Source organism: Coregonus lavaretus, assembly GCF_964263955.1.
Source record: "Coregonus lavaretus genome assembly, contig: HAP1_SCAFFOLD_1160, whole genome shotgun sequence".
NCBI classification, from domain to species: domain Eukaryota; kingdom Metazoa; phylum Chordata; class Actinopteri; order Salmoniformes; family Salmonidae; genus Coregonus; species Coregonus lavaretus.
This window is the reverse complement of record NW_028166456.1, coordinates 112,497-127,112: the sequence shown is the minus strand read 5'-3', so window position 1 is coordinate 127,112 and position 14,616 is coordinate 112,497. Positions and strand designations below refer to the sequence as shown.

At 45.1% G+C, this 14,616-nt stretch overlaps 1 protein-coding gene across 2 annotated transcripts; it reads right to left on the bottom strand.

Moving 5' to 3' along the window:
• Positions 1–378: 378 nt before the first annotated feature.
• LOC311114678 (uncharacterized protein) lies at positions 379–12,784 on the bottom strand. Of its 2 annotated transcripts, none has more exons than XM_084189918.1 (9): positions 12,596–12,784; positions 10,452–11,894; positions 10,017–10,204; positions 4,137–4,650; positions 3,732–3,822; positions 3,366–3,601; positions 2,225–2,315; positions 1,858–2,093; positions 379–851 (listed from the first exon to the last, which is right to left on the bottom strand). In XM_084189918.1, exons 2-9 carry the CDS (start codon positions 11,892–11,894, stop codon positions 753–755), a joined length of 2,898 nt encoding a protein of 965 aa, XP_084046044.1. In that variant the 5' UTR covers positions 12,596–12,784; the 3' UTR covers positions 379–752. The 2 variants fall into 2 exon arrangements, with proteins under 2 accessions (XP_084046044.1, XP_084046045.1); XM_084189919.1 differs by having other exon boundaries at positions 10,473–11,894.
• Between the last annotated feature and the right edge of the window lie 1,832 nt (positions 12,785–14,616).

Sequence of the window (14,616 nt, the reverse complement as noted above, 5' to 3'; positions counted from 1 at the left end):
TAAATGTTTTGTGTCCTCAAAATACCCTCCTCACCCCTCTCCTTCCTCTCCTTCTGCGTCCCAAATGGCACCCTATTGCTGTGGGCTCTGGTCCAAAGTAGAGCACTATATAGGGACTACGGTGCCATTTGGGATGCAGACTTTCTATTAACACTGTTGGGGTGTTGTGACACCAGCAAGTTTCAAGTTTCATTGTCACATGCACAAGTACAGTGAAATGCTTACTTGCTAGCACTTTCCCAACAATGAACTACAGTTAAATTAAAGCTGTCACATAGGCTGGCTACTGAAAAGTGTTAAACTCCCCAACACCTCTTAATAGTCAGATCTCTCACTTCTTATGACCCTCTATCATTTTACCATACAACACCATATACTTGTGCTTAAATGAATCCATTTATTCAGATCTTACAGAATCTCATTCAGATAACACTGATGTTAGAGAAATAATGTAGTTGTGATTAAAAGTGTTGGTAAGACAATCAATATAGCAAGATAATCATTTGATCAAAGATATGTCTGCCTATTTCATTACTATGTGCAGCTGCAGTGTTATCGCGTACACACCTAAAACTGTAAACACTAAAGGGGTAGTGGCTAGGGCCTAGAGGTAGGGTGCAGGTAGGGGCTAGGAGAAGGAGCTATGGGTTTCTATTGGATCACCAAGACCTAGTTCTCTTCACTATTTAAGCTTCCTCCAAGACCTAGTTCTCTTCACTATTTAAGCTTCCTCCAAGACCTAGTTCTCTTCACTATTTAAGCTTCCTCTTGGTTTTGTCTCTCAGGGCTGTCATGAACTTGGACAGAGGCGGCTTGGGACTTGAACCTGGCTTTCTGCTGCTTTCAGTGGTCTGAGAGAGAGAGAGAGACAAGAGAGAGAGAACCATTTTGAAGTCTTTGATGGATTGAAGTGGGCTCTGCCAATAGCTAGGTTTCCATCCAATTGGCAACAGATTTTCATGTGAATATTCTAAAATCTGCATAAAACAATGTGTTTCCGTCAAATTGACTTGCTGGCTAAAAAGCTGTGCGGGAAGTAGTGCACATAAAAATAACTTTTGTGTTTAAATTCCCATGTACCGAATGAAAAATACAAGTTAAATGTGTTTCCAATCACATTTTAAACTCTACTGACGGTTTTGTCACAAAAAATGTTGCATTAGGCTATATATAGCGAATGTGCCCTGTTGGCTAGAGAGCACATGCTCTCTAGCCAACAGCTAGATACAGATACAGTGTAGGTTTAGCATACATGATGAGATTATTATGGACAAAAAAAGCGAGATTCTTTTTATTTGTCATACCAGGATCAAGCTCATCACCGTACACTTTCACCACCCTGTAAAGATCATCATAACTTATTTCATCTGTAGCCTAATAAACTGCATGCTTTCCTGAGTCATAGTTGGAGGACCACACAACATATCACCTGAATCCAAGTTTACTTCCATATGATGGTTATTATATCAATATCTGCGCATAAAGGTGTTTCCACCTCCATTGTTCGCATAATTAATTTTACAGACACAAAAAGATCCCACCTTGCCTAACGTATTTTGTTTTGTCGACATCTGGAAAGTTTACCGACAAATGCATTGTTTCCATCAGGCCTGTCCTGACATTTGTTATCCAACATGTACTTTACTCTCATAGCAAGGTTGGATGGAAACTTGGTTAGTGATCCTAATATACATTATTACACTCAGTAATAAGCTACAGTCTGTCTGAAATGACACCATATTCCTATAGTGCACCAGGGAATAGGGTGTCATTTCAGACAGACTTCAGAGACACACCATGTTAATGTACAGTGTTTGAAAATGTTGCCAATGGTTACGGGGTCAAATGAACTCTGACCTTATCAGAGAGGTTGTCCTGTGTCGTTGATGTCACAGGGTCCTGTTTTTCAGCAGACGGAGGGATGTTGTAGAAAACAGAGGACGAAAAGACATAGGAGGGAGAGAAGGAAGAGAGAGGGGAGGGAGGAGAGGAGGAAGAAGGGAGTGATGTGGGGGAGAGGGTGGGAGGAGGAGAGGGTTTGAGGAATTTGATTTCAGGGGCTTTGATTGCAGTGCGTTCTATCTTGATGAGCTCTGTTTCAGGAAAGAGAAAAGGAACAGCGGATAAAATTGTTATTTCACGGTCTCAGCTTTTGTCAAAACTCCTTTCTACCCCTCTATTTTCACTGATTCCTTCATCCCGTTTTCCAGCCATTCAATCTTACTTATCTTCTTTAGCCCCGGAAGTCTGTGCTTTCTCTTTCTGTTCAGATGAATCCGATGTTTCTGAGCAGAACTGTCCAGAACTCCAAGTGACTGTGTGAGAGAGAGAGAGAGAGAGAGAGAGAGAGAGAGAGAGAGAGAGAGAGGGAGAGAGAGAAGAGAGAGAGAACCATTTTGAAATCTTTGATGGATTGAAGTGGGCTCTGCCAATAGCTAGGTTTCCATCCAATTGGCGACAGATTTTCATGTGAATATTCTAAAATCTGCATAAAACAATGTGTTTCCGTCAAATTGACTTGCTGTGGCTAAAAAGCTGTGCGGGAAGTAGTGCACATAAAAATAACTTTTGTGGTTAAATTCCCTTGTACCGAATGAAAAATACAAGTTAAATGTGTTTCCAATCACATTTTAAACTCTACTGACGGTTTTGTCACAAAAAATGTTGCATTAGGCTATATAGCGAATGTGCCCTGTTGGCTAGAGAGCACATGCTCTCTAGACAACAGCTAGATACAGATACAGTGTAGGTTTAGCATACATGATGAGATTATTATGGACAAAAATAGCGAGATTCTTTTTATTTGTCATACCAGGATCAAGCTCATCACCGTGCACTTTCACCACCCTGTAAAGATCATCATAACTTATTTCATCTGTAGCCTAATAAACTGCATGCTTTCCCGAGTCATAGTTGGAGGACCACACAACATATTACCTGAATCCAAGTTTACTTCGATATGATGGTTATTATATCAATATCTGCGCATAAAGGTGTTTCCACCGCCATTGCTCACATAATTAATTTTACAGACACAAAAAGATCCCACCTTGCCTAACGTATTTTGTTTTGTCGACATTTGGAAACTTTACCGACAAATGCATTGTTTCCATCAGGCCTGTCCTGACATTTGTTATCCAACATGTACTTTACTCGCATAGCAAGGTTGGATGGAAACTTGGTTAGTGATCCTAATATACATTATTACATTCAGTAATAAGCTACAGTCTGTCTGAAATGACACCCTATTCCTATAGTGCACCAGGGAATAGGGTGTCATTTCAGACAGACTTCAGAGACACACCATGTTAATGTACAGTGTTTGAAAATGTTGCCAATGGTTACGGGGTCAAATGAACTCTGACCTTAACAGAGAGGTTGTTCTGTGTCGTTGATGTCACAGGGTCCTGTTTTTCAGCAGACGGAGGGATGTTGTAGAAAACAGAGGACGAAAAGACATAGGAGGGAGAGAAGGAAGAGAGAGGGGAGGAAGGAGAGGAGGAAGAAGGGAGTGATGTGGGGGAGAGGGTGGGAGGAGGAGAGGGTTTGAGGAATTTGATTTCAGGGGCTTTGATTGCAGTGCGTTCTATCTTGATGAGCTCTATTTCAGGAAAGAGAAAAGGAACAGCAGATAAAATGGTTATTTCACGGTCTCAGCTTTTGTCAAACTCCTTTCTACCCATCTATTTTCACTGATTCCTTCATCCCGTTTTCCAGCCATTCAATCTTACTTATCTTCTTTAGCCCCGGAAGTCTGTGCTTTCTCTTTTTGTTCAGATGAATCCGATGTTTCTGAGCAGAACTGTCCAGAACTCCAAGTGACTGTGAGAGAGAGAGAGAGAGAGAGAGAGAGAATAAGAACGAGAGATTCTGAATGTTTCTATCGCAGGTCTCTCCTACCCTGTTCCTGGAGAGCTACCGTCCTGTAGGTGTTCAACCCTAATCTAGAGCACCTGATTTTAATAATTAGCTGGCTGATAAAATGAATCAGATTAGTTACAACTGGGGTTGGAGCAAAAACCTACAGGGGGGGGTAGCTCTCCAGGAACAGGGTTGGAGAGCCCTCTTCTATAGACATAGGCCTACAACAGCACTTTAAATGACTACAATACCCACAATCCTGCAGTGTGGCTCACCTCAACATAGGAGAAGTCAAGAAGGTCCTTTGATTGCGTCCTTATGGGGGACTGAAGTAATTCAACCGAGTCATAGATGTCCTTACATATGGGTCTGGAGTGGTCCAACTCACTCTCCTCCGCTGCATCATTGTCCAATAGTATCTTCGGTTTGATGACAGCAATGGCATCAGCTCCAGTGTCATTGTTGTTGTTTACTTCCTGTTGTCTGTTGTCCGATTGGTTGTCCACAATCTCGTTAGGATCTGATTGAATGAAGCTAACATCCTCATATAAAGAAAGGCCTATGTCCTCGTGGTTCTGTTGAACATCGTTGGGGAGGCGCGACTCTGGTTCAGTCTTTAATTGGTCGCCTTCATCACAACCGTGTTGGCTAGCAGCCTCTGATTGGTAAACGGACGGTGAGGGGGCGGGCATGTCCTTGACGGACAGGAATGGTGACCACTCCTCTCCTGTTAGAATCTCATCCACCAAGCTGATGGGACTGAAGTTGAACTTGAAAGAACTGAAGGAGCTGTAAAATAGAGGGAAGAAAACATGTAAATCAATGGTTTCGTCACAAAATGGCACCCTATTCCCTATATAGCGCAGTACATTTGAACAGGGCCCTGATCAAAAGTAGTGCACTATACACCCTATTCCCTATAAAGTCCACTACATTTGACCACTACATTTGACCAATTAGTGCACTATATAGGGAATAGGGTGCCATTTGGGAAACCAAATATTTATTATGTCATCTGTCTTGGGTTGATGAAACCAGTGCTCACATTTCTTTAAAAAAAAGTATATCCCTTTGATACAATTTTCACAAGTATGTGGTACATTTTCACAACTCTTAGTACAAAACTCAAAACATATAATCTAAAAGGCAGTTGTTTCAAAACTTTAAGCACATCTTCAATTGACTAAAGTACAACACACAATAGCATAGTCACTGTCACCACACTTAATCAGTGTTTCATCTAGAAATACATGTTTCACATTGCAATACATGTTCATATAAAGTAATTGCCTTTCACAATGCAACGCTCACATGACTTTTGATATGATTCTGTTCTCATTTGTTAAAATACATTGTACTATTACTTAATCCAACTGCTCTTAATTGATAATCACTTAACCATTTGGTAAACCTATAGATTACAATTTTGAGAACTACAGAATAAAAATTTATGTTTGTAAAGTATAAACATATAAAGTATGATATATACTGAGTGTACAAAACATTAGGAAAACCTTCCTAATATTGAGTTGTACCCCCTTTCGCCCTCAGAACAGCCTCAATTCATTGGAGCATGGACTCTACAAGGTGTCGAAAGTGTTCCACAGGGATGTTAGCCCATGTTGACGCCAATGCTTCCCACAGTTGTGTCAAGTTGGCTGGATGTCCTTTGGGTGGTGGACCATTCTTGATACACATGGAAAACTGTTGAGCATGAAAAAACCAACAGCGTTGCAGTTCTTGACACAATCAAACCAGTGCGCCTGGCACCTACCACTATACCCCGTTCAAAGGTACTTCAATCGTCTGTCTTGCCCATTCACCCTCTGAATGGCACACATACACAATCCATGTCTCAATTTGTTTCAAGGCTTAAAAATCCTTCTTTAACCTGTCTCCTCCCCTTCATCTACACTGATTGAAATGGATTTAACAAGTGACATCAATAAGGGATCATAGCTTTCACCTGGTGAGTCTATGTCATGGTGTTCCTAATGTTTTGAACACTCAGTGTATTCTATAACGTACAATGATGATGATGACTGTTATGATTTTACTCTACAGTAAGTTTTTTTGTAATTATCTGATATTGACAAGAACAGAGATGTACTATATGTAACAAATGCATCACCTACACAGTAAGCATTTATCCAAAATAAGTTGTTTGGTTCTTTTCGCTAGGGGGGGTTTCACATTGCTGCACACCTCATTGAGTTACTCACTGAGATTGAACAGGCCTGTCAAGGTGAATGGGTCACCTACGTCATTGTGTGGGACAATGTCAGGTTCCACGATGCAGAGGTGGTTCATGCATGGTTTCGGGCGATCCCGATTCCTGACCCCTATACCTGCCTTTATTCTTCAACCCCATCAAGGAATTATTTTCAGCATGTATTATCATCCCCATGAGCGTACCACCCTCCTACAGGCCCTGGATGAGGCATGCCATGACATTACAGTAATCCAGACCAATGTCAGCCTTGGATTCGCCATGCCAAAAGGTTTTTCCCCAGGCGGATGAACAATGAGAACATTTACTGTGGTGTCGATGAAAACCTATGGACAAATGCTCAAGACGGGCTTGACACAAACTATTTATTTTTATTTAACCTTTATTTAACCAGGTAAGCCAGTTGAGAACAAGTTCTCATTTACAACTGCGACCTGGCCAAGATAAAGCAAAGCAGTGCGATAAAAAGTCATAGTGCAAAATAATTACAATTTAGTATTAACACTGGAGTGATAGATGTGCAGAAGATGATGTGCAAATAGAGATATGCAAATGCAAATGAGCAAAATAAATAGCAATGTAAATAACAATATGGGGATGAAGTAGTTGGGTGGTGTCACGATCGTCGACAGATGAAGCGGACCAAGGCGCAGCGTGATAAGCGTACATTCTTTATTGCGTACACAACACGAACCAAAACAATAAACCAAATGATACGTGAAGTCCTAGGTTATACACAAAACCCTACGGAACAAGATCCCACAAAACTAACATGCCAAAACGCTGCCTAAGTATGGTCCCCAATCAGAGACAACGAGCTACAGCTGTCTCTGATTGGGAACACCCTGGCCAACATAGATATAAACGATCTAGAACGAAACACATAGAAAACTAAACAATGAAAATCCACACCCTGGCTCAACATTTAAGAGTCCCCAGAGCCAGGGCGTGACAGTACCCCCCCCAAAGGCGCGGACTGCGACCGCGCCAACCAAACACAAGAGGGTAGGGGCCGAGTGGGCATTCCGCCTCGGAGGCGGATCCGGCTCCGGGCGTGACCACCACTCTCTCTCCACCCCCCCGTAGCGCCCCTGATCTGGTCTGGCCCTGCTGGCCGGAGCTGGACTGGACACCGGTGGAGCGGATTGCTCTGGCTCCGGTGTGGAGCAGCTGACCGGTGCCGGACCAGGCACCGGTGGAACAAGCACGGACCGTGCTGGACTGACGACGCGCACCACTGGCTTGGTGCGGGGAGCAGGAACGGGCCGGACCGGGCTGGCGACGCGCACCACTGGCTTGGTGCGGGGAGCAGGAACGGGCCGGACCGGGCTGGCGACGCGCACCACTGGCTTGGTGCGAGGGACAGGAACAGGCCGGACCGGGCTGGCGACGCGCACCACAGGCTTAGTGCGAGGGACAGGAACAGGCCGGACCGGGCTGGCGACGCGCACCACAGGCTTGGTGCGGGGAGCAGGAACGGGCCGGACCGGGCTGGCGACGCGCACCACAGGCTTGGTGCGAGGGACAGGAACAGACCGGGCTGGACTGTGGAGACGGACTGGAGGTCTGGAGCGGAGAGCTGACACAACCCGTCCTGGCTGAATGCCTATTTCCACACACTCTGTGTGAGGCATCAGCACAGGACGTACAGGGCTGTGCACTCGTACTGGCACTACAGCACGTGGCACTGGCGCAGGATATCCGGGACCGAGGAGGGGTACTGGAGGCCACGAGCATTGAGCCGGCACACTCCGTCCTGGCTGCATGCCCACCTTAGCACGACACGTGCGTGGTGCTAGCACAGGACGTACAGGACTGTGCCGGAACACTCGCGGCACAGTACGTGGCTCCGCATAACACGGAACCTGCCCAGTCTCACGCTGCTTAGCCTGAGTACGGGAAGTTGGCTCTGCTCTACCTCTAGGCTCCGCCAACCACCCTTCCAGCCCCCCAAACCTGATGGCCTCCTCTCCTAGTCCGCCGATGCGCCCTGTAGCTGCCTCCAGCAGCCCCGTCGTCCACGGCGTGTGCCCCCCAAAAAAAATTACTTGGGGTTGCCTCTCGCGTGTCCGTCGTCGGCACGGTTGCCGCCGTTTCTCCTCTCCTGCCTGGGCATTTACTTTTGCCCATGGACCTCCGCCCGCGAATATGTCCTCCCAAGACCACCATTCGCCCACCTGGGACATCGCCAACTTCTCCTCCTGGGCACGCTGCTTGGTCCTCTGGTGGTGGGATCTTCTGTCACGATCGTCGACAGATGAAGCGGACCAAGGCGCAGCGTGATAAGCGTACATTCTTTATTGCGTACACAACACGAACCAAAACAATAAACCAAACGATACGTGAAGTCCTAGGTTATACACAAAACCCTACGGAACAAGATCCCACAAAACTAACACGCCAAAAGGCTGCTTAAGTATGGTCCCCAATCAGAGACAACGAGCTACAGCTGTCTCTGATTGGGAACCACCCTGGCCAACATAGATATAAACAATCTAGAACGAAACACATAGAAAACTAAACAATGAAAATCCACACCCTGGCTCAACATTTAAGAGTCCCCAGAGCCAGGGCGTGACAGGTGGGCTAATTACAAATGGGCTGTGTACAGGTGCAGTGATCGGTAAGCTGCTCTGACAACTGATGCTTAAAGTTAGTGAGGGAGATAAGTCTCTCCAGCTTCAGAGATTTTTGCAGTTCGTTCCAGTCATTTGCAGCAGAGAACTGGAAGGAATGGCGGCCAAAGGAGGTGTTGGCTTTGGGGATGACCAGTGAGATATACCTGCTGGAACGCATACTACGGGTGGGTGTTGCTATGGTGACCAAAGAGCTAAGATAAGGCGGGGATTTGCCTAGAAGTGATTTATAGATGACCTGGAGCCAGTGGGTTTGGCAACGAATATGTAGTGAGGGCCAGCCAACGAGAGCGTACAGGTCACAATGGTGGGTAGTATATGGGGCTTTGGTGACAAAACGGATGGCACTGTGATAGACTACATCCAATTTGCTGAGTAGACTGTTGGAAGCTATTTAGTAAACGACATCGCCGAAGTCAAGGATCGGTAGGATAGTCAGTTTTACGAGGGCATGTTTGGCAGCATGAGTGAAGGAGGCTTTGTTGCGAAATAGAAATGTTTTGAATGTAAGACTGGCTGCGTTACAAATGTTACCAGTTTGAAGAGATTTAAAAATTCACCACATACTTGTGAAAATAGCACCAAAGCACTATTGCAAAAATGCCACTGAACTGGACTAACAACTTGGGAGCACAGAATGTGTGTGTGTGTGTGACTGCGTGGTCACTTCCGGGCACTCATGAAGTCATGTCAGCTATAGGGAAGTAGTGTCTGAGCTACTGTAACGTCATCATCATCATAACACACACACACGCACGTCACCAGAGAGAGACCTAGGACAAAGGTAGGTGTGTACTCTGCTATGACAAGCACTCACGGTATCTAGTGCCTCTTAAGTACAGTCAAGGAAAAAGAGAGGAGTGAGATACATTTTGTGGTGGATGGAAACTCCCCAAGACTCCCCTAGACTCACTCACTCTCTCTCTCTCTCTCTCTCTCTCTCTCTCTCTCTCTCTCTCTCTCTCTCTCTCTCTCTCTCTCTCTCTCTCTCTCTCTCTCTCTCTCTCTCTCTCTCTCTCTCTCTCTCTCTCTCTCTCTCTCTCTCTCTCTCTCTCTCTCTCTCTCTCTCTCTCTCTCTCTCTCTCTCTCTCTCTCTCTCTCTCTCTCTCTCTCTCTCTCTCTCTCTCTCTCTCTCTCTCTCTCTCTCTCTCTCTCTCTCTCTCTCTCTCTCTCTCTCTCTCTCTCTCTCTCTCTCTCTCTCTCTCTCTCTCTCTCTCTCTCTCTCTCTCTCTCTCTCTCTCTCTCTCTCTCTCTCTCTCTCTCTCTCTCTTTCTCTCCCTCCATCTCACCTCTGAAAACGTGCGTGGTGTCCCACAGGCTTCCTCTCCGTCTCAGCTTGGCTGGGCTGCTCCATCATTGGTGTCTCCTGTGTAGCCTCACCACTCCTATTTTCTTCTTCCTCCTCTTCCTCCTCTTCCTCTATGACGGACATTTTAGTATGCAACCTGACTGAATGTCGATCTTGATGGAGGTTCACCTGTCAAAAAGAGACCAAAAGAATCACACCATGATCACCCTAAAAAATAGGGCAACTTCGTACTTAATCAATGTTAAATAGTTAGACTGGATGTCCATCTTGATTGAGGTTCACCTGTTATAACATAACATGGTAAGAGGGAAATGATGGAATAATTCATGCATTATTTAATGCTAGATAGTTCATTGGAGTAAAAGAAAGAATAAGAATGTAATGTTGTGGCATTAAATGAGCAAGAAAGACCCACTAATGGCATTTCGCTCTCCACCTCTTTTTCTCTGTCGTCCTCCTGAATCTCTCCATTTCCTCTCTTCTCCTCTTGACTCTCCTTCCATCTGCTCATCATCTTCTTGGCAAATGTCTTCACCTTTCCTCCCTTCATTTTCTTCACATTGGGATGTTTCGACCCAAGCACACCACCATCACCCCATGTTGCAGTGTCCTGAACCACAACTTCCTGTGTGTCTTTTAAATTCCTCCCCCCTTCCAACAAACCTCCCTCCCCCGTGTTACACCTAATATCGACAGGGGTTCTGGAGCTCTCGTTCCCATCTGCGCTGTGTTCGCTAGGCTCTGGTGGTTCTCTGACTCCCTCGGTCTCTGGAGGTATAGACTGGAGGTCAGGGGGGATGTCTCTCGTTTCAGACCCAGAAGGGGAACTTCCATCTGGGCTGTCCTGGGCTCTCCCCTCAGGTCCCTGGGGCGGAGATCTGTTTCTGTGTGGAGGTTTGGGTATAAGTGGCTTGGGTGCGGTCGATTCCAACCGTTTGGGTACCCCCATTACCCCCATCGGCTCAGAGGCTTTAGGGGGGCACCCTATATCCTTCCCCCTCAGCTGGGAAGGGTCCTGTGCTGCCAGGGACCCAGTCGTCTTCAGCTGCTGCACCCCCCGACCCCTCTGTGCTGTAGAGTCTAGAGTAGGATCCAGAATGGGCTGTGAGAATCGGCGTTCTGACTTGAGGATGACAGCTGAGTACACAGACAGCCTGTCCCCTGAGGACGACAGTATTTCCTCCTCCTGGCCTCCAGGCCCTCTCCCATGCCCTGTAGGCCTCAGCTCATAGCCTGGGCCCTCACCTACCACTCTCCCCCACACAGGAGCACTCTGGCTAGGGTCAAGGGCTGGTGGAGGGGGTGGCGGCGGTGGCCCTGTAGGGTGTAGCAGTGGTTTAGCCCTCCTCTTGGGGGGAGCGGGGGGAGGCGGGGGTCTACCGTCCAGGCCAGGGGGACAGGGTAGCAACTGCCTTCTCTCCCATCTGGGAATCACAGCGGGGGGTTTGCTGGTTTTCTCCTCGTCTACCAGTTTTTCCAATCCTGCATCCAAAAAAGGAATACCGGAATTCCCCTCTTCTCTCTCCTCTGAATCCCTGTCTGATGATTCCAGATCATTGTCCCTTTCAGTCAGAGCTTCCAATTGTGGATCATTATCATCATCAACATAATCACCATCATCATCCTCAATCACTGCGACAAGCTTCCCTTTGAATGTGAGCTCTGCATTATCGTGGTCCTGAAGGGTCACATAGAATCCACTGTCTGTTTCCACTGAGGTTGTGAGGTGTTGGTGTGTGTTTGGGTGTGTGTTAGGATGTGTGTTAGGAGGTTGATCAGTGTATTCTGCAGTGCTCAGTCTGCGCAGCATGGACTGGATCAGAGATATACTTCCAGAGTGACTGTGCGCCTCAGACATCTAGAGAGAGAGAAATACAGAGATTTTGATAATGTATCCCAAATGGCACTCTATTCCCTTTATAGTGCACTACTATTGACCAGGGCCCATTCTATATATAGGGCCCATAGGGCTCTGGTCAATAGTAGTGCACTACATAAGGAATACAGTGCCATTTTGGAGGCATATGGAGTGTTGCTTCATAACCACATTTCTACAGTAATAATACACTCAGTGTCTGTCTGTCTGTCCGTCGACCTGTCTGTCTGCCTGTCTGTGACCAGTGTGTGTCAAAGTCAGCACAGGTCATTAATGGCATAATGTTACAGAAATATTGACTTAGTTTTGTCAACTGAAGCTATTCACAGCTTGGATTCACTCATAACGTCCTATCTTCCCCTACAGAAGCTGTACAACAACCTGCTGATGTTACTACATCCTCTCTCTCAGTGTAATGTTGACGCATTTCAGGACGTTTTCAATCACTGCTTCGTCACAGTTCTTTAGAGATCTATGTATTAGACTTACGGTTACAAAATGTAGGTAAATTTTCCAAAATTTCCAGGTTCTCTAGAAATTCCGGTTGGAATATTCCCGGAATCAGGAGAGGATAAGCAGGGAATCCGGAGACCTCCAACCAGGATTTCTGGAAAACTCTGGAACTGGGAAAGTTACCAGAATTTTGCATCCCTAATTAGACTTAGTCTGTATATTTCTCTTACCGCTGTTCTATTCTCTTCCTTTGTGTTTTCTTCCCTTCATTCTCTGCTCCTCCAGCCCTCTTTCCATTAAAAGCTTTCCTTTAAACTCAGCTGCTTTCCTTCTGTCCCTCTCGTTCCCTTTCCCACATAACAAACACATCTCTAACATCTCCGGCCTCGCTCTTCCCTCCTGTCGCCTCCTTCTCCCTCTGCGTGCTCGTGCATGTGTGTGTGTGTTATAATTTCCTCATCGAAACTGCCAAACCAGTTCTCCCCCTTCCGCGCAGTGTCAGTAACTCAAAGTTTAACATGGCATGCTATATTAAACACAGTTTCCAAACACTAAATTATGCACCTTTTTCCTTGAACATTTTGAGATGCCAGTTTCCATTGGTTTTTGTGACTAAACTGTTGTGCAAGGTAGATTTGACATCAGATGTTAGGCATTTTGATGGATGCACCATGAATATAAGTGCATCTTTTTGGATAACATTGAAGAGAAAGGACAACTCTCGTTTGCAAGTGTATTTACTGTATATGTGAGCTATTTCTGGCCAAGTATGAGGTTAGCTGAGCTCACTCATAGACAGAGACCTGATGAACAGGAAAGGTGTGTGTGATACTCATGCTTCAGCTCCAAACTACACACACACAGAGACACACACACACACACACACACACACAGACACACACACACTTTGACTACTTGCCTACTCATCTGACAGAGTAGGCCAATCAAGGCCAGCTTTAGCCTATAAATTCCTACAGCCAGCAAGTGAGCGGAGTTTGCCATTCAAGGTGTGATTATAGCTGTCCTTTCCACTCAGAGGACAGCGATAAGCACTTGGCAAGCCATCTAAACGTTACTTAATTTGAAAGACAATAGCAATATGGAATTTCTCTAATCTCAAATTCGGTCTATAACCTTCCAGCTAACAACAGCCAGCCAGAGGCTGCAAGCTGTTGTTTAAATTTTTTATAAATAGCTTACATTTGTTGTGATATTAATTTGATTCGATTTATTTGCCAATTTAAAAACACAATACAACCACACATGGACATAACGCATTTAAAATCATTGAGGATGACACAAAAAGTGATATACCCAATAATTGACAGTCTAAGTAGATTAATGATATATTGATTATACCCAAAAATAGCCTACATGTTTGCCATTGATTTAATATACAATATTTTTGAGGCAATACAAATGGTTCCTTTCTATCAATAAATGCCACTCCCTAAACCGCCTCACCCACTTGAAGAAAAGTGTTGACCACTATTTACAATAGGTGGCGGCACCGCTTAAACCCCACAGAAGAATCTAAAAAGACTTCAACAGGAAGTTATTTTTTTCCCATCCTCCATCGAGCTTTCAAACCTGTCTTTGATAATTGATAGTAGCCAGTAGCTCTGAGGCAGTGAGGAAAGTAGAGGCTGCAAGCTGTTGTTTAAATTTTTTATAAATAGCTTACATTTGTTGTGATATTAATTTGATTCGATTTATTTGCCAATTTAAAAACACAATACAACCACACATGGACATAACGCATTTAAAATCATTGAGGATGACACAAAAAGTGATATACCCAATAATTGACAGTCTAAGTAGATTAATGATATATTGATTATACCCAAAAATAGCCTACATGTTTGCCATTGATTTAATATACAATATTTTTGAGGCAATACAAATGGTTCCTTTCTATCAATAAATGCCACTCCCTAAACCGCCTCACCCACTTGAAGAAAAGTGTTGACCACTATTTACAATAGGTGGCGGCACCGCTTAAACCCCACAGAAGAAGCTAAAAAGACTTCAACAGGAAGTTATTTTTTTCCCATCCTCCATCGAGCTTTCAAACCTGTCTTTGATAATTGATAGTAGCCAGTAGCTCTGAGGCAGTGAGGAAAGTAGAGGATGGTGGGCTAAGGGTGAGGGAGCCTGAGAGGATCCCTGTGAGTAGTAGGCCAGTACAGAGCGACAAGAACAGTTTGTGCTTTAGTAAGGTTGGCTTCTTGGTGTTTATTGCTATGGTAAT

Excerpts from the sequence above, each read along its gene's own strand:
- LOC311114678 (XM_084189918.1), bottom strand. The coding sequence starts at position 11,894 with ATGTCTGAGGCGCACAGTCACTCTGGAAGTATATCTCTGATCCAGTCC. Across the intron at positions 3,602-3,731 it reads TCCGGGGCTAAAGAAGATAA|AGCTCATCAAGATAGAACGC; the intron begins GTAAGATTGAAT and ends TTCCTGAAATAG. Across the intron at positions 2,094-2,224 it reads TCCGGGGCTAAAGAAGATAA|AGCTCATCAAGATAGAACGC; the intron begins GTAAGATTGAAT and ends TTCCTGAAACAG.